Here is an 18,554-nt window from a genome sequence, read left to right as displayed (position 1 = left end):
AGGGAATAGTAATAAATACTGGCCTCAATGATGTGTATCCAGCAGGGAATAGTAATAAATACTGGCCTCAATGATGTGTATCCAGCAGGGAATAGTAATAAATACTGGCCTCAATGATGTGTATCCAGCAGGGAATAGTAATAAATACTGGCCTCAATGATGTGTATCCAGCAGGGAATAGTAATAAATACTGGCCTCAATGATGTGTATCCAGCAGGGAATAGTAATAAATACTGGCCTCAATGATGTGTATCCAGCAGGGAATAGTAATAAATACTGGCCTCAATGATGTGTATCCAGCAGGGAATAGTAATAAATACTGGCCTCAATGATGTGTATCCAGCAGGGAATAGTAATAAATACTGGCCTCAATGATGTGTATCCAGCAGGGAATAGTAATAAATACTGGCCTCAATGATGTGTATCCAGCAGGGAATAGTAATAAATACTGGCCTCAATGATGTGTATCCAGCAGGGAATAGTAATAAATACTGGCCTCAATGATGTGTATCCAGCAGGGAATAGTAATAAATACTGGCCTCAATGATGTGTCCAGCAGGGAATAGTAATAAATACTGGCCTCAATGATGTACATCAAGCAGGGAATAGGGATAAATAATGGCCTCAATGATGTGTCCAGCAGGGAATAATACTGGCCTCAATGCTGGCCTCAATGATGGGTATCCAGCAGGGAAGAGTAATAAATACTGGGCTCAATGATGTGTCCAGCGGGGAATAGTAATAAACACAAGCCTCAATGATGTGTTATGCAGGGAATAGTAATATATACTGGCCTCAATGGTGTGTATCCAGCAGGTAATAGTAATAAATACCGGCCTCAATGATGTGGATCCAGCAGGGAATAATACTGGCCTCAATGATTTGTATAAAACAGCGAATAGAAATAAATACTAGCCTCAATGATGGGTCCAGTAGGGAAAAGTAATAAATACTGGCGTCCATGATGCGTATCAAGCAGGGAAAAGTAATAAATACTGGCCTCATGGCCTCAATGATGTGTATAAAGCAGGGAATAGGGTTAAATAATGGCCTCAATGATGGGTATCCAGCAGGGAAGAGTAATAAATACTGGCCGCAATGATGTGTATCCCGCAGGGAATAGTAATACATACTGGCCTCAATGCTGTGTATCCAGCAGGGCATAGTAATAAATACTAGCCTTAATGATGTGTATAAAACAGCGAATAGAAATAAATACTGGCCTCCATGATGTGTATCAAGCAGGGAATAGGAATCAATACTGGCCTCAATGGTGTGTATCCAGCAGGGAAGAGTAATAAATACTGGTCTCAATGATGTGTATAATACACCGAATATTAATAAATACTGGACTCAATGATGTACATCAACCAGGGAATAGGGAGAAATAATGGCCTCAATGATGTACATCAGGCAGGGAATAGGGATAAATAATGGGCTCAATGATGTGTCCAGCGGGGAATAGTAATAAAAACTGGCCTCAATGATCAATGATGTGTATCAAGCAGGGAATATTAATAAATACTGGACTCAATGATGTACATCAAGCAGGGAATAGTGATAAATACTGGCCTCCATGATGTGTATCAAGCAGGGATTAGTAATAAATACTGGGCTCAATGATGTGTCCTGCAGGGAATAGTAATATATACTGGCCTCAATGGTGTGTATACAGCAGCGAATAGTAATAAATACAGGCCTCAATGATGTGGATCAAGCAGGGAATAGTGATAAATACTGGCCTCCATGATGTGTATCAAGCAGGGATTAGTAATAAATACTGGACTCAATGATGTACATCAAGCAGGGAATAGTGATAAATACTGGCCTCACTGATGTGTCCAGCAGCGAATAGTAATAAATACTAGCCTTAATGATGTGTATAAAACAGCGAATAGTAATAAATACTGGCCTCAATGATTATTCCTTTTCATAATTACATATCTCAGTATAGTAATGAATATTAGCCCCAACAATGTATTGATGATGTATTTTTACACAACAGTGTACAGTGACAGATCAGTTTAGTTTGTTTGTGTTTTAACAGCTATGGTCATTTACTAGTAAGAATGTACCAGGTTTTGAATGGTGGTAAATGAACCAGCGTGTCAGGAGGAAAACCACCGAACTGCGGCCAGTACCTAGCGACTGCCCCACTTAGGCCTCAGACCTGGGCCACCATACCCTCAGATACTGGCCCTTACAATGCATTGATGGTGTAATTACACAGCAGTTTACAAGTGTGGCCCTAAAAATGTTTCTAATACACATTTGCATAAAAACACTTGCCCCAAAAGTATGTCTTTTCACATCAACAGAGAAATACAGAACAGTAGAAGTGCTCTTACCTTATTCCAGTTGATCCTCTTGGTCTGTGCTCCAACTTCATACTTTTTCTTGGGCTGCATTCCATGTGGTAAGACGTTTACAGGTGGGGATGGGGCGGCAGGGCTGAAGGGAGGAGGAGGTGCCCCTGGGGGTCGGGGAGTCCCTGGGGGAGGGGGAGGCGGAGGAGGACCACCCATACCAGGGGGAGGGGGTGGTGGGGGAATACCACCACCAAACATAGGTGGGGGTGGTGGAGGAGGTGGCCCACCTCCCATACCAGGAGGGGGTGGGGGCGGAGGGGGAGCGGGGGGACCACCCCCAGGGAATGGTGGAGGTGGAGGGGGAGGAGGTCCACCCCCTGGGCCACCCAATGCTTTGGAGTTGCTTATCGTATCTCCTATTCCCAGTCGCAACTGTAATGTAAAAATAAATATATCAATATAGACCGATGTCTTTTATCCTACTACAGCAATGTGATTCTGAGTATCTGTCACCAAACAGGAATAACAGATTTTCAGGAATTACAAAACAAACCTGGTCATTCATATCACATTACATCACATGATATCTTTTGTAAAACAGTAAAATAATTACTTTCCTCAAACTTTTTCTATTCAAATAGGAAATCTCATCAAACTATTCCACAGTATGATTATAGTTTATATTAAAATCATGGCATTAATGAAAACCAGTGTTTATCAATAGTTAAATATTATATATTCCGATCAATTATGTAAAATGTGTTTGTTTTAGAAATATACTGATGCTATATCATATTACCCAAGAGAAAGTTAAATATAGATACAACATATGATTATAAATACTTTTAGACCGTTATCATGGAGAAATGAAAATAAACATAAATTGTCAGTGTAAAATCCAAACATATCAACATCTGATTTTTAAATTCTAAATTTTTCTGATTTAATTTAGAAGTCTTTGATTTTTTTCTAACTGGGAAAATGATTACTGCTCAAAGACTTAGCCTCACTGCACAGTAGAACCTTAAGCATTAATGCTAACATTACTAGGGTAGGTTCTACAATAGAGGTGTTTTAAAGCAAATTTAGGGTGCAATGGACTGGGGTGGTATATACCCCCATCAGTGGGTACATACACTACAAAGTATAGAGAATCAGGAAAAAACACTACGTAAGACAGTTCACACCATACACTGGACATGGGATCAGTATTCTGAATTCTCATTAGAAATACAAGCCTGTGAATTACAGAACTCTCTACAACTCTCATCATCAGCACGGAAATAAATGTACATTATTTAACCAACTATCAACCTATTTGTCTAATGAATTTAACAAGATGTTGAAAGGTAAAAAATAATTAAAAAAATGTTGAAAGGTCTCATTCTAGCTTACTTTATATCATACACATTTCACAAAATTGTATACTGCATAAATTTGTAAAAAAAAAGGTTTTCACAAGTTTCAAAATGTTAACAACATACTGCTGTTGATGTCTTCGAGAAGTTAAAACCGTGCCAATAAGTTGAAGGAATAAACGTCCTGATGTAGGTGAAGATTACGTTATTTACAATCAATACCAAGATATAAACTTTACTTGTTATTGTACTGACATGGACATTTAGGTATAAAACAATTACATACACAAAGGTGTGGACCATGTTATATAATTTCTCATCGTTCCTATCTAGTTTGGTCATGCTTGATATGCTTATCTTGAAATAACGGATTTGTTTATTTTTACATGCACATGCCAGCAGTAGATTATCTGTGTTTAAACAGAAAACAACAGGAAATGGTTATGTTTTTAAAAACAAACTCACAATTTTGAATTAGTCTTGCATCCAGAATTTTTAAGAATGTTTTCTTTTTTTTCAATAGTGACAAACTTTGCATGCATGTTTATACCTGGTATATAGAAGTTTGTATATGATTCTATGGAACCGTGGTAGTGATTTTATATGTGAAAATGATTTATTATGTCATTTTTTTATGCTGTAAATGTATATATTTACACTAGGTGAAATATTTCAGCTTAAAACCATACATATTGGGGTAATTTATATGGTGACTGACACTTAAGTTGGAGGAGTAATCTCCCCCTGAATCTTTGGTAAGGTGTCAGACATTGATATGAAAATGGGTCAGTGTAGTGGTTTCGATACATTTGTAGCCAGCATGTGTTATAACAGCAATGTATACAGTGAAACAGCATACATAGCGAATGTATAATAGTGTATGTAGCTAATACATACATGGATCAGTGAACTCGGGCAGAACTTGGGGAGGATTTACATGGACGATCAAGCTTGGCATTTAAAATGTAATAATTAACTTTTCCTCTGTACCCTCCTATTTCAGTGCATAGAGTATGCTAAATGTGATATGAAATTATGACACAATTTGGTCAAGTGAAATCACCGCTCTGATTTTGACAACAACTCTGATTTTATTGTTTTTAAAAGTTTACAAACTGACATTAAAATTTGAATTAACTGAACAAAAATTACGTCTCTATCAAAATGTAAATGATGTGCTCATCCGCTAACATGTATTACTATAACTGACAAACTAACATAAAACTCTGCAAAGCTTTATTAAGTTTGTCGGCAAAAGCAATCTATGTTATAGGACCAATTTTTGTAAAACAGTACGTCGTCGCTTTAAATATTGATATTCGGCCTGTACATTTTCATATTTACAACAGAAGTTGCCAAAATTAAAATGATAACAGTATATCATTTCCTATTTGCTACCTTTATACATGTTATATATTGTAGAATTGATCTGAATTTATATATTCAAGAAGAAAACATCATACAAGTTACATATATACAAATAAAGAACAGATACATCAGTTTCACAATCCAAGTTACAGAAGATTTACAGAGAAGTCAGTCATATCAGTCTCTTGCACCAATCTAGTTGTTGTACACACAACGCCTAATGGTTAGATTTAAAAGCCAGCCACTGAAACACAAAGACATTCCAAGCATTAGGCACAGCATGCTAAAATAATGAATACTGAAAGAGTAGCATTCCCTACCAGCTGTGGTAGAAAGCTAAAACTCACGGAACCCACCCGAGTTAAAACCATACTTTTCTCCATTTTTCTCTCTCAATGTTTTGGGTATTTTACTGATTTAAACAAAATATCAAAAAAAACTGGAGGTAATTAATTTACTTAAAGAATAATTAATGAATTTTTGTTCCATGGCCTCACAGCTGGTTAGGTTGTCAAAGTAATGCCATGCATGGCATCTGTACTACCTCTGCACAAGGACCGTCCATGGTACTGGACTCGGAGACGGAACCGCTACTAACACTAGTTAATTGATACAACTTTACCTGTGAAACATGCAAGGAAGCAGGGACATGTCACCACAACAGAATATACAACAATCATCTGTTAGCTTGACATCTTGTCTACTGTAAAAACTAGGTCACATAATACTTATCATATGAGGATTTTACAGGATATTTTTGAATTCATCTTAAATACAACTGAATGACATATTAAAACATTGATTTAATATCAAATTGTTCAATTATTTTTTTTAAAGGTATGTAAAAGATAGTTTCAATTTATCTCAAATTTATTTATACTTTTAGTTATTCTATGATTAATATGTTTACTATATCAAGTCATGTTACAAAAGTAAAACTTTCAGATTAATAAAGTATAGTTTTCAGTTTAATATAAAACTGTTGCGATCATTAGCGTGCAATGTTACCGGTACATAAAACTAGTTTTGGATTTAGATACAGAAAAAGATGCCAGATGTATAAATTTATACATTGATATTAAATATTTTTGAAGCTATCCCCGTTAATATAAGTGACAAAACCAATGTATTAACTTGTTTATATTTATTATTACACTGGTAAATATAAATTGATATAAACAGTTGGTTTATTAGACATGTGATTACATGGTAGTTAGTATATATCTAAGTGAGCCTGAGGTTCAACCATCTTCGAGATGAACGCTAATTATTAGAAATAAATACCAAGTATCTGTAAATCTATCAATAAATCAATTAACTTCTTCAATAATCGATTAATAACTGGTTGAATTTATTAGAACCTTAGTGCTAATTAATGTATTGCCCACACACCATCAAACCCACAGTTCACCTACTGCATAACGTTTCACATTCTATTGTATAACAGGCTGAATTGACAATGTGTTACTCTTCTACTCTGGGAAGTATAGCGTAAAATTGGGGGGAACCTGATGGACCAGGTATAATTTTTCCAGATGGACTTAATCAATTGTATTCATACAGTTACTATTTATGATGTGATTACTGGTTTATCTTATTCTATCTTTATGACTCAATGAAATGTCTTAACATGTCTAATTATATCAACTCTTATAAATGAAAAAAAATGAAAATTAATAAAAACAAAAATGAAACATACAGTAATGTCAGTTTTGATTTCTTCTCTAATCTGAGGATATTTTTCATGCATGCACATTTAATTGAATAGAAATCCTAGCAAAATTGTTCTACTGTCGTTTTTCTTACTGCAAAAAGCTTGAAAATAAAACCACTGCAAACCTTTACCCGTTATATAATAGTACACATAGCGGAAAACCTCTAGCACCATACACTGTTATCTCTCATTAGTAGGTTTTTGTTACTGTCAGTAAAGGTTGTACAGTGTAAATGCAGCGGGTGCCTTATTTGCATTAGATGGATGTACTCCAACAGTTATACAGTTAAATCATTGATACTTTGTCCCTCGTTTAAATCTGAGAGTGTATCACTTGAAATTATGTGATTTAGAATATACTGCCCACTCCTTTATAATGACAGAAATTCACTGCACAAATGATGGCAGAATGCCAAGAGTTTAGTGTACTAGTAGGTTTAATACCACCAATAAAGGCAGTGCTTGCAATCAGCTGTTACTTGTAGCAATATAATACTCATCTACACATGCATTACCACAACACTCTGTATACAACAAACATATACAAGAATTGGAAGCTAAGAGATTAATTCCTTATAATGGAATTTACCACTATAAAGTTAGCATCAGTGACTTACTTTTTCTTTCATTGTGACAAGTTCTTCCTCGTATTTTTTCACCCTCTCCTCGAGTGTCATAGCTCGGGCCTCATATTCCTGCTTAGCTGTTATAGCTGTTTCTAATTTAGAGTTCATTTCAACAATACTGACTTCTGCATCCTCAAATTTGGATTTGTCTTCAAGGCTACCTGTAGAAACAGAAATTGTTGTCATGGACTGGTAGAGGTATACCAACACACTTATTTCATTATGAGGACCATACAGTATTTACCATTTCACTTGTCTATCATCTACAATCCGCGATTCCAATATTTCTTTTTCCGCTTTTCCATTTCCAGTTAAATTTCAAATTTTGAAAAGTCTTGTAGCACCACTAGTTACATCAGTTCTTCAATGAACCATCAATGTGTCAGTGTTTTGTAAGAGTTTTCAAAGACAATTGCTATAATTAGATAAATGATTTTCAGGAGGAAATTGTCTATTGTCTCTAAAGACAATTAGTACACTTTTCTCTGTCCAATGACTTACTTAAAAGAGGGTCAACATCCACCTCAAAGCGTTTTGTGTGTCTGAAGTCGGGGTCAGTCCCTGACCGATGCAGGACAATCTGGGTTACACACTCCTCTATCAACTTGTAGTACTGTGGCCTGGAAAGTTAAATAGTATACTGACAGTCAATCTGCTGTAGTACTGTGGCCTGGAAAGTGAAATAGTATACTGACAGTCAATCTGATGTAGTACTGTGGCATGGAAAGTTAAATAGTATACTGACATTCAATCTACTGTAGTACTGTCGCCTGGAAAGTTAAATAGTATACTGACAGTCAATCGGATGTAGTACTGTGGCCTGGAAAGTTAAATAGTATCCTGACATTCAACCTGATGTAGTACTGTGGCCTGGAAAGTTAAATAGTATAATGACAGTCAATCTACTGTAGTACTGTGGCCTCGAAAGTTAAATAGTATACTGACAGTCAATCTTCTGTAGTACTGTGGCCTGGAAAGTTAAATAGAATACTGACAGTCAATCTGCTGTAGTACTGTGGCCTGGAAAGTGAAATAGTATACTGACAGTCAATCTGCTGTAGTACTGTAGCCTGGAAAGTTAAATAGTATACTGACAGTCAACCTACTGTAGTACTGTGGCCTGGAAAGTTAAATAGGATACTGACAGTCAATCTACTGTAGTACTGTGGCCTGGAAAGCTAAATAGTATACTGACAGTCAATCTACTGTAGTGCTGTGGCCTCGAAACTTAAATAGTATACTGACTGTCAATCTACTGTAGTACTGTGGCCTGGAAAGCTAAATAGTATACTGACAGTCAATCTACTGTAGTACTGTGACCTGGAAAGTTAAATAGTATACTGACAGTCAATCTTCTGTAGTACTGTGGCCTGGAAAGTTAAATAGAATACTGACAGTCAATCTGCTGTAGTACTGTGGCCTGGAAAGTTAAATAGTATCCTGACAGTCAATCTGATGTAGTACTGTGGCCAGGAAAGTTAAATAGTAGACTGACAGTCAATCTACTGTAGTACTGTGGCCTCGAAAGTTAAATAGTATACTGACAGTCAATCTTCTGTAGTACTGTGGCCTGGAAAGTTAAATAGAATACTGACAGTCAATCTGCTGTAGTACTGTGGCCTGGAAAGGTAAATAGTATACTGACAGTCAATCTACTGTAGTGCTGTGGCCTCGAAACTTAAATAGTATACTGACTGTCAATCTACTGTAGTACTGTGGCCTGGAAAGCTAAATAGTATACTGACAGTCAATCTACTGTAGTGCTGTGGCCTCGAAACTTAAATAGTATACTGACTGTCAATCTACTGTAGTACTGTGGCCTGGAAAGTTAAGTAGTATACTGACATTCAATCTGATGTAGTACTGTGGACTGGAAAGTTAAATAGTATACTGACAGTCAATCTCCTGTAGTACTGTGGCCTGGAAAGTTAAATAGTATCCTGACATTCAACCTGATGTAGTACTGTGGCCTGGAAAGTTAAATATTATACTGACAGTCAATCTACTGTTGTACTGTGGCCTGGAAAGTTAAATAGTATACTGACCGTCAATCTGCTGTAGTACTGTGGCCTGGAAAGGTAAATAGTATACTGACAGTCAATCTACTGTAGTGCTGTGGCCTCGAAACTTAAATAGTATACTGACTGTCAATCTACTGTAGTACTGTGGCCTGGAAAGTTAAATTGTATACTGACAGTCAATCTACTGTAGTACTGTAGCCTGGAAAGTTAAATAGTATACTGTCAGTCAATCTACTGTAGTACTGTGGCCTGGAAAGTGAAATAGTATACTGACAGTCAATCTGCTGTAGTACTGTGGCCTGGAGAGTTAAATAGTATACTGACAGTCAATCTACTGTAGTACTGTGGCCTGGAGAGTTAAATAGTATACTGACAGTCAATCTACTGAGTATGGAATATTTCTGATTAAGAAAGGTTTTAAATGAAATACGGTTGATCATATAAAAAAATAAAAAAATCATGAAATTTTCCTTTCAATGTCAACAGAACTTTTACACCTAGAATCTACTGCAGAATTTGCTGTATGTAATGTGCAATGTTTACAGGTTTTAATTGATCTACATGAATCACTCCAGAAGGGTTGGAAAAATCACTAGGAGACTCAACGTCCCTTTTAAGTTGAATATCTGGTACAAATCTGATGATTACCGCCGCAGATACTTGTAGCATGCAGATCACCACTTATAGCTTGTAAATGAATTTCGAAAGAACGTGGACAACACGGAAGACTCTTGCTGGTAGGTGAATTTATTCCAGGGTGTGTAGGCAGGAACAAATTCACCTACAAGCTAGATTCTGTCATGTTGTCCATGTACTTTGGAATTCATTAATCTGCATTGTACTAAATTTCTATACAGTTACCTAGAGTACACGTCGTCACGGATACACAGGAGATGCTGCATGATGGACAGGAAGTAGGGTTCAGCAATGGTGTCCTTAACAGAGTTGGCCACCAGCTCAAAACACTGCCGTGTATCCCTGGTAACGCTCAGGAAATATATTGGTAACAAATGGCAAATATTCTTTTTAAATAACAGTTATGGACACCTTTGGTGCTTTTGATCAAACAAATAAATACAATTTCCTATGGTTTGGTTAATTTTCTACTCAGTGATATTTAAATATCTCCAAATTTAAAGAATATTTTGTTTAAGAAATTGTAGTAAAATAACTTTTTTGCACTTCTTCTCTTGACTATTTTACATATAAAAGGATACTCAAATTCTATTCTGACATTGTCATATCGATGTGAAAATTCCTCAAAGTCTTCCTCTTTATGGTCATGGAAAATCTGTACGTGCGTCTTCAACTCATCATCTTCCTGTTTATCTAGCCACTGAAAGTAGACATTTCTGTTGTTACTGTTTCATTTATTCTGACAAGTATAACAAAAGCTTTATCTAAAATGGTGTTAAGAGACCAGAAACATGAAATAATTGAAATGTCTGTGAATAACTGTTTTATTTTAAACATGTTAAACTAAGAAAGCTTTGATCAATGGCAGCAATTTGCCAGCCTCTTTCAATTTTCCATTTCTTGGAGTTGGGGAAAGGTTGGATCAATGTATTTGAGACTGTCTGTGCTTGCTCTTATTACCCTTTAAGATCTGAAGTGAGTGTGATAACCTAGCTTATCCACATAGGACCCAAAGTAATATTTTCTTAGGGAAAATTTTAAGTTAAGAAATTTCTATAAGATAAGAAACATTTGTAAGACAGGGTCCTTCATGTCAATTCAGTCTGGAATCACTGTTTTATATTTGCCTTACCCCTATAAGGTCTATAAGTCCTGTGCGCATGAATTCGTTGCGGAGGTGTATCCTAAAATCTAGGTCATCAGGGGTACTAATAATGGCGTTAACCAGCTGTATACAGGCCACTTGCATGGGCTGGTTGTCTCTCATACCCAGCCCCATAATAACTGGAATAAAGCGGTCCCTCGCTCGTATCTCTCCACACACTGTGATACCCTCCAAGGCCTTCTCATGGCTTTAAACAAAAACATTTAAAATTGTAGGCATTTGTGAAATAGGATTTTGATTTTTCTATTTGGTTTAGCTCAGTCAGACAAAATACATAATTTAATGTTGAGAAACAAAACAAAGTATTGCATACAGTCCATAATCCCTCTCATCTGGACAAACTTTGGTATGAATAATGAACCTCTCATCTGGACAAACTTTGGTATGAATAATGAACCTCTCATCTGGACAAACTTTGGTATGAATAATGAACAAATAGCCATAAATCTGTAGAAAGTGGAACAACATAGTGTTTCACAAAATTTGGCAATCAGAGGTGCTAAATTACCAGGTAACCTGGACAAATTGATGAAATGACTGACTGATGGATCAATTGACAACCTGTAGTCCTCTGCAGTAGTACCAGAGGAGGACTAATAACTGTTGTGAATCTCCTATAGACATTGAAAAACTTGACCCAATTATCCACACAAAAAGAACAGACATATACCTAGTTGTCAATGACGTAGATTATGACCTTACCCGTCTGGGGGTACCAAACATACAGCAGCCAGCAGTCGAACTGCCTCCAACATGGTATTGGGGTCGGAGGGGTCAACTGTCCGTGAGAGTATCGTCAGTGCCTCTTCATGGTTAATTATGTTCACCAATCCACACTGGAAAGACAAAAAGCATCAACGATGAAGGCTGTACCATAAATACAGTAACAAGCTGTATAACAAATAGAAATTGGTGAAAATTAGCTGGTACTAACATCATATCAACGAAAAGTCTATCATTTAAATAACTCCAGTTGCAATGCAAATATTGTATCATAATATTAACTTGCCACTTTATAACATCTAAACATAGGAGTTAAGTTTTCCATACATGTACTTCCAAACCTTGATTAATGTGATTTAACACTATACTGTGACCTTAAAAATTATCCTACTTAAAGTCTGAACCCTAAGGTAAAGAAGAAACAACAACACACATGTCAGTGACCATACATGTTTGACTAATCACCGATAACTTACTTTGTTGTTCATGTATGCCTTCAGACATCGTACACACTCATAGGTACTCTTCCTCTCTGTTTTACTGAAACAACATGACAAATGGTTGTTAGGTAACATTTAAATGGCGAAATTAATATCAGGCTGAATAGCTTTTCTTCAAGCTAAAACGTATGTGTATATTTAACAGATGAATCCTAAGGATTCTCATCATACATGATAAGCTTGGTTTTGATTGATTTATTGAGTTAAGCGTCCTATTAACAGTGAAGGTCCTTTCAAGAAGTGCCTCCATATGTGTAGTGTATGTGTTTGTGTTGGAGGTGGTAATATGTTGGTGTATGTGTTTGTGTTGGAGGTGGTAATTTGTTGGTGTATGTGTTTGTGTGTGTGGTGGTGATATGTTAGTGTATGTGTTTGTGTTCGAGGTGGTAATATGTTGGTGAATGTGTTTGTGTTGGAGGTTGTAATATGTTGGTGTATGTGCTTGTGTTGGAGGTGGTAATATGATGGTTATTCTGTTTGTGTTGGAGGTGGTTATATGTTGGTGTATGTGTTTGTATTGGAGGTGGTAATATGTTGGCGTATGTGTTTGTGTTGGGGGTGGTAATATGTTGGTGTATTTGTTTGTGTTGGAGATGGTAATATGTTGGTGTATTTGTTTGTGTTGGAGATGGTAATATGTTGGTGTATGTGCTTGTGTTGGAGGTGGTAATCTGTTGGTGTATGTGTTTGTTTTGGAGGTGGTAATATGTTGGCGTATGTGTTTGTGTTGGAGGTTGTTATTTGTTGTTGTGTGTGTTTGTGTTGGAGGTGGTAATATGATGGTGTATGTGTTTGTGTTGGAGCTGGTAATATGTTGGTGTATTTGAGTACATGTTATAACGCAGATCTGAAGCCAGCTTTACAGTGCTGCTCTACAGAAACACCAGACTTATTTATACTTAAAAGTTTCTTGCAGTGAAAAAAACTTAACATTTATAAACATTACGTGGGTAAAGCGCCAGTACGGTTAGCCAAAGGGATGCAATGCTCTACCTGTCACTGCTTAATACTTACGAATCACAGCAGTATGTAAGATTCCTCAGGATAGCGTTCAGGCCATTCAGTCCAAACTCACTCACCCAACTGTAACATAAAAACAAACATATGATTACTTAATTAACACAAGCAATCTGAACAACAAGTTAACATAAATCTGTATGAGGCATTCTCTCACATATTTTAGACATGGTAGGGACTACCTCTAAGATTACAGACATGGTAGGGTCGTATACAAGGGACTACCTCTAAGATTACAGACATGGTAGGGTCATATACCGGTGACTACCTCTAAGATTATAGACAGGGGAGGGTCATATACAGGTGGCTACCTCTAAGATTATAGACATGGTAGGGTCGGATACAGGTGACTACCTCTAAGATTATAGACAGGGGAGGGTCATATACAGGTGGCTACCTCTAAGATTATAGACAGGGGAGGGTCATATACAGGTGGCTACCTCTAAGATTATAGACATGGAAGGGTCATATACAGGTGACTACTGGAGGTGGTAATATGTTGGCGTATGTGCTTGTGTTGGAGGTGGTAATTTGATGGTGTATGTGTTTGTGTTTGAGGTGGTAATATGTTGGTGAATGTGTTTGTGTTGGAGGTGGTTATATGTTGGTGTATGTGTTCGTGTTGGAGGTGGTAATATCTTGGTGTATGTGTTTGTGTTTGAGGTGGTAATATGTTGGTGAATGTGTTTGTGTTGGAGGTAGTAATATGTTGGTGTATGTGTGGGTGTTGGAGGTGGTAATATTGTGGTGTATGTGTTTGTGTTGGGGGAGGTAATATGTTGGTGTATGTGCTTGTGTTGGAGGTGGTAATCTGTTGGTGTATGTGTTTGTGTTGGAGGTGGTAATATGTTGGTGTATTTGCGTACATGTTATAACGCAGATCTGAAGCCAACTTTACAGTGCTGCTCTACTGAAACACCATACTAATTTATACTTAAAAGTTTCTTGCAGTGAAAAAAACTTAACATTTATAAACATTACGTGGGTAAAACGCCAGTACGGTTAGCCAAAGGGATGCAATGCTCTACCTGTGACTGCTTAATACTTACGAATCACAGCAGTATGTAAGATTCCTCAGGATAGCGTTCAGGCCATTCAGTCCAAACTCACTCACCCAACTGTAACATAAAAACAAACATATGATTACTTAATTAACACAAGCAATCTGAACAACAAGTTAACATAAATCTGTATGAGGCATTCTCTCACATATTTTAGACATGGTAGGGACTACCTCTAAGATTACAGACATGGTAGGGTCGTATACAGGTGACTACCTCTAAGATTATAGACATGGAAGGGTCACATACAGGTGACTACCTCTAAGATTATAGACATGGAAGGGTCATATACAGGTGACTACCTCTAAGATTATAGACATGGTAGGGTCATATACAGGTGACTGCCACTAAGATTATAGACATGGTAGGGTCATATACAGGTGACTGCCACTAAGATTATAGACATGGTAGGGTCATATACAGCTGACTACCTCTAAGATTATAGACATGGTAGGGTCATATCCAGGTGACTACCTCTAAGATTATAGACATGGTAGGGGCATATACAGGTGACTACCTCTAAGATTATAGACAGGGGAGGGTCATATACAGGTGACTACCTCTAAGATTACAGACATGGTAGGGTCGTATACAGGAGACTACCTCTAAGATTATAGACATGGAAGGGTCATATACAGGTAACTACCTCTAAGATTATAGACATGGTAGGGTCATATCCAGGTGACTACCTCTAAGATTATAGACATGGTAGGGTCGTATACAGGTGACTACCTCTAAGATTATAGACATGGTAGGGTCGTATACAGGTGACTACCTCTAAGATTATAGACATGGCAGGGTCGTATACAGGTGACTACCTCTAAGATTACAGACATGGTAGGGTCGTATACAGGAGACTACCTCTAAGATTATAGACATGGAAGGGTCACATACAGGTGACTACCTCTAAGATTATAGACATGGAAGGGTCATATACAGGTAACTACCTCTAAGATTATAGACATGGTAGGGTCATATCCAGGTGACTACCTCTAAGATTATAGACATGGTAGGGGCATATACAGGGGACTACCTCTAAGATTATAGACAGGGTAGGGTGATATACAGGTGACTACCTCTAAGATTATAGACAGGGTAGGGCCATATACAGGTGACTACCTCTAAGATTATAGACAGGGGAGGGTCATATACAGGTGACTACCTCTAAGATTATAGACAGGGGAGGGTCATATACAGGTGACTAACTCTAAGATTATAGACAGGGTAGGGTCATATACAGGTGACTACCTGTAAGATTATAGACATGGTAGGGTCATATACAGGTGACTACCTATAAGATTATAGACAGGGTAGGGTCATATACAGGTGACTACCTGTAAGATTATAGACATGGTAGGGTCATATACAGGTGACTACCTCTAAAATTATAGACATGGTAGGGTCATATACAGGTGACTAGCTCTAAGATTATACACATGGTAGGGTCATATACAGGTGACTACCTCTAAAATTATAGACATGGTAGGGTCATATACAGGTGACTACCTATAAGATTATAGACAGGGTAGGGTCATATACAGGTGACTACCTGTAAGATTATAGACATGGTAGGGTCATATACAGGGGACTACCTCTAAGATTATAGACAGGGTAGGGTGATATACAGGTGACTACCTCTAAGATTATAGACAGGGTAGGGTCATATACAGGTGACTAACTCTAAGATTACAGACCTTTTACAGCAAACCCTTAGAGATAACAGATCTGACAGGGTTACTTCTTACAGCAAGATATAACAGATCTGGCAGGGTTACTTCTTACAGCAAGATATAACAGATCTGGCAGGGTTACTTCTTACAGCAAGAGATAACAGATCTGGCAGGTTTACTTGTGACTGTAACCCTTACAGATAACAGATCTGACAGGGTTACTTCTTACAGCAAAAGATAACAGATCTGGCAGGGTTACTTCTTACAGCAAGATATAACAGATCTGGCAGGGTTACTTCTTACAGCAAGATATAACAGATCTGGCAGGGTTACTTGTTACAGCAACCCTTAGAGATTACAGATCTGACAGGGTTACTTGTTACAGCAACCTGTAGAGATAACAGATCTGACAGTGTTACTTGTTACAGCAACCTATAGAGATTACAGATCTGACAGGGTTACTTGTTACAGCAACCTTCAGAGATAACAGATCTGACAGGGTAACTTGTTACGACAACCTATAGAGATTACAGATCTGACAACGTTACTTGTTACAGCAACCTTCAGGGATAACAGACCTGACAGGGTTACTTGTTACAGCAACCCTTAGAGATTACAAACCTCGCAGGATTATTTTTTACAGCAACCCTTAGAGATTACAACCCTCACATGGTTACTTATGACTGCAACCGTTAGAGATTACAAACCCTATAGGGTTACTTGTGACTGCAAAGTTGCAAACCTTAGAGATAACAAACCTGACAGGGTTACTTGTGAGTGACACTCTCAGAGATTCCAGCACCCTCAATCGTTTTTCTCCTTTCAGATCTGCATTCCTTAATTCAGCGACAAAACTTCCAGCACTATCTAGGTCACCACTTTTCTGTAAACATAAACAATTTCCCCTTAAATATGAATGAAAAAATTTCAATGTGCAGAAAACAAAATCATATCTATCTTTTTCATGTTACATTTTTGAAATCTATTCTTTTACAGGAAAACCTTTTATTTTTTCTCTAAGTTTCTCTTGTGTACAATATATATATTTATTTGACCAACACATACAAGGTTACATTATATGACCTTATGACCTTACCTTAACCATGACTTTCCTGACTTTTTTTGTTGATAGCTAATTCAATTTTGCTTTGACCTACTTTTAACTTATTATGAACTTCATGACCTTTACATATTGACAGTTTAAAATCCTTTCTGTGACCTGCTTTACCTTTATAATGACCTCCCTGACCTTTACAGATTAATTGTTAACAAGAGGCCAAAGAGGGCCTGTATCGCTCACCTGAATATTTAAGCAGTCATAGCAAAATATTCTCATTAAATATTATATTGCACTAAAAATATTTCCCTCGCAATCTTTGTTGGCTCCATCTGTTGAAACTACCAGCAAAATATTATTATAAGATTCTATGCTTTTAGATTCTTCTTCAGAAGTTGCTTGACATATTTTTCCCTGTGATCTTGTAAGTAGGTCAATGTCATTTTCCTTCTCAAATTGGTTAGCTCTATTCCAAAAAGCTACCAGCCAAATCTTATGAATCCATTCCTTTTAGTTCTCAAGAACAAATCCATTAAAATGTTGTTGACCTCTGTGACCTCTAAAGTAGGTTGAGGTCATTTTCATTTGCAAACTTTGGTGAGCTCTATCCCGGGAAGTCACCAGCCAAATATTATAATTTTATGCCTTTTAATTCTTCAGAAGAAGCTGTTTGAACTGTTTGACATATTTGAACGCTGTGACCTTGAAAGTAGGTCAAGGTCATTTTCATTCGCAAACTTTGTTTGGCTCTTTCCCAGGAAGCCACCTGCCAAATATTAAGATTTTATAACTACCAGTTCTTCAGAAGAAGTCGTTTAAAGTGTTTGACATATCTGCCTCATGTGACCTTAAAAGAAGGTCAAGGTCATTTTCATTCTCAAACTTTGTTCGGCTCTTTCCTAGGAAGCTACAAGCCAAATATAGAGATTATATACCTTTCAGTTCTTCAGAAGAAGTCGTTTGAAGTGTCTGACACATTTGACTCCTGTGACCTTGAAAGAAGGTCAAGGTCATTTTCATTCTCAAACTTTGTCGGGCTCTATCCAAGGAAGCCATCAATCAAAAATAAAGATTCTATACCTTTCAGTTCTTCAGAAGAAGTCATTTGAAGCTTTTGACATATATGACCCCTGTGACCTTGAAAGTAGGTCAAACTAGTTTTCATTCTCAAACTTTGTTGGGCTCTATCCCAGGAAGCCACCAGCCAAATATAAAGATTATATACCTTTCAGTTCTTCAGAAGAAGTCGTTTGAAGTGTTTGACACATTTGACCCCTGTGACCTTGAAAGTAGGTCAAGGTCATTTTCATTCTCAAACTTTGTTGGGCT

General features: G+C 37.2%; 1 protein-coding gene across 7 annotated transcripts in view; it reads right to left on the bottom strand.

The window, feature by feature from the left end:
* LOC110456556 (protein diaphanous homolog 2-like) overlaps positions 1-18,554 on the bottom strand; it is a 75,795-nt gene that overhangs the window by 26,771 nt on the left and 30,470 nt on the right. For 4 of the 7 annotated variants that reach the window (XM_021507363.1, XM_021507362.1, XM_021507365.1 and 1 more), the window contains 11 exons: positions 16,927-17,051; positions 14,487-14,555; positions 12,397-12,460; positions 11,900-12,033; positions 11,165-11,384; positions 10,614-10,732; positions 10,258-10,374; positions 7,877-7,995; positions 7,367-7,536; positions 5,580-5,657; positions 2,349-2,741 (listed from right to left, as the gene is read on the bottom strand). In XM_021507363.1, coding sequence (XP_021363038.1) covers positions 2,349-2,741; positions 5,580-5,657; positions 7,367-7,536; positions 7,877-7,995; positions 10,258-10,374; positions 10,614-10,732; positions 11,165-11,384; positions 11,900-12,033; positions 12,397-12,460; positions 14,487-14,555; positions 16,927-17,051 — 1,608 coding nt within the window. Of the gene's footprint in view, positions 1-2,348; positions 2,742-5,579; positions 5,658-7,366; positions 7,537-7,876; positions 7,996-10,257; positions 10,375-10,613; positions 10,733-11,164; positions 11,385-11,899; positions 12,034-12,396; positions 12,461-13,434; positions 13,501-14,486; positions 14,556-16,926; positions 17,052-18,554 lie in introns of those variants that run through there. The other 3 variants (XM_021507368.1, XM_021507364.1, XM_021507367.1) reach the window with 2 other exon arrangements.

The sequence above is a fragment of the Mizuhopecten yessoensis genome, unplaced genomic scaffold (genome assembly GCF_002113885.1).
Source record: "Mizuhopecten yessoensis strain PY_sf001 unplaced genomic scaffold, ASM211388v2 scaffold8807, whole genome shotgun sequence".
Lineage (NCBI taxonomy): Eukaryota > Metazoa > Mollusca > Bivalvia > Pectinida > Pectinidae > Mizuhopecten > Mizuhopecten yessoensis.
The sequence above is the reverse complement of the archived record's forward strand: the minus strand, read 5'-3'. Positions and strand labels throughout refer to the sequence as shown.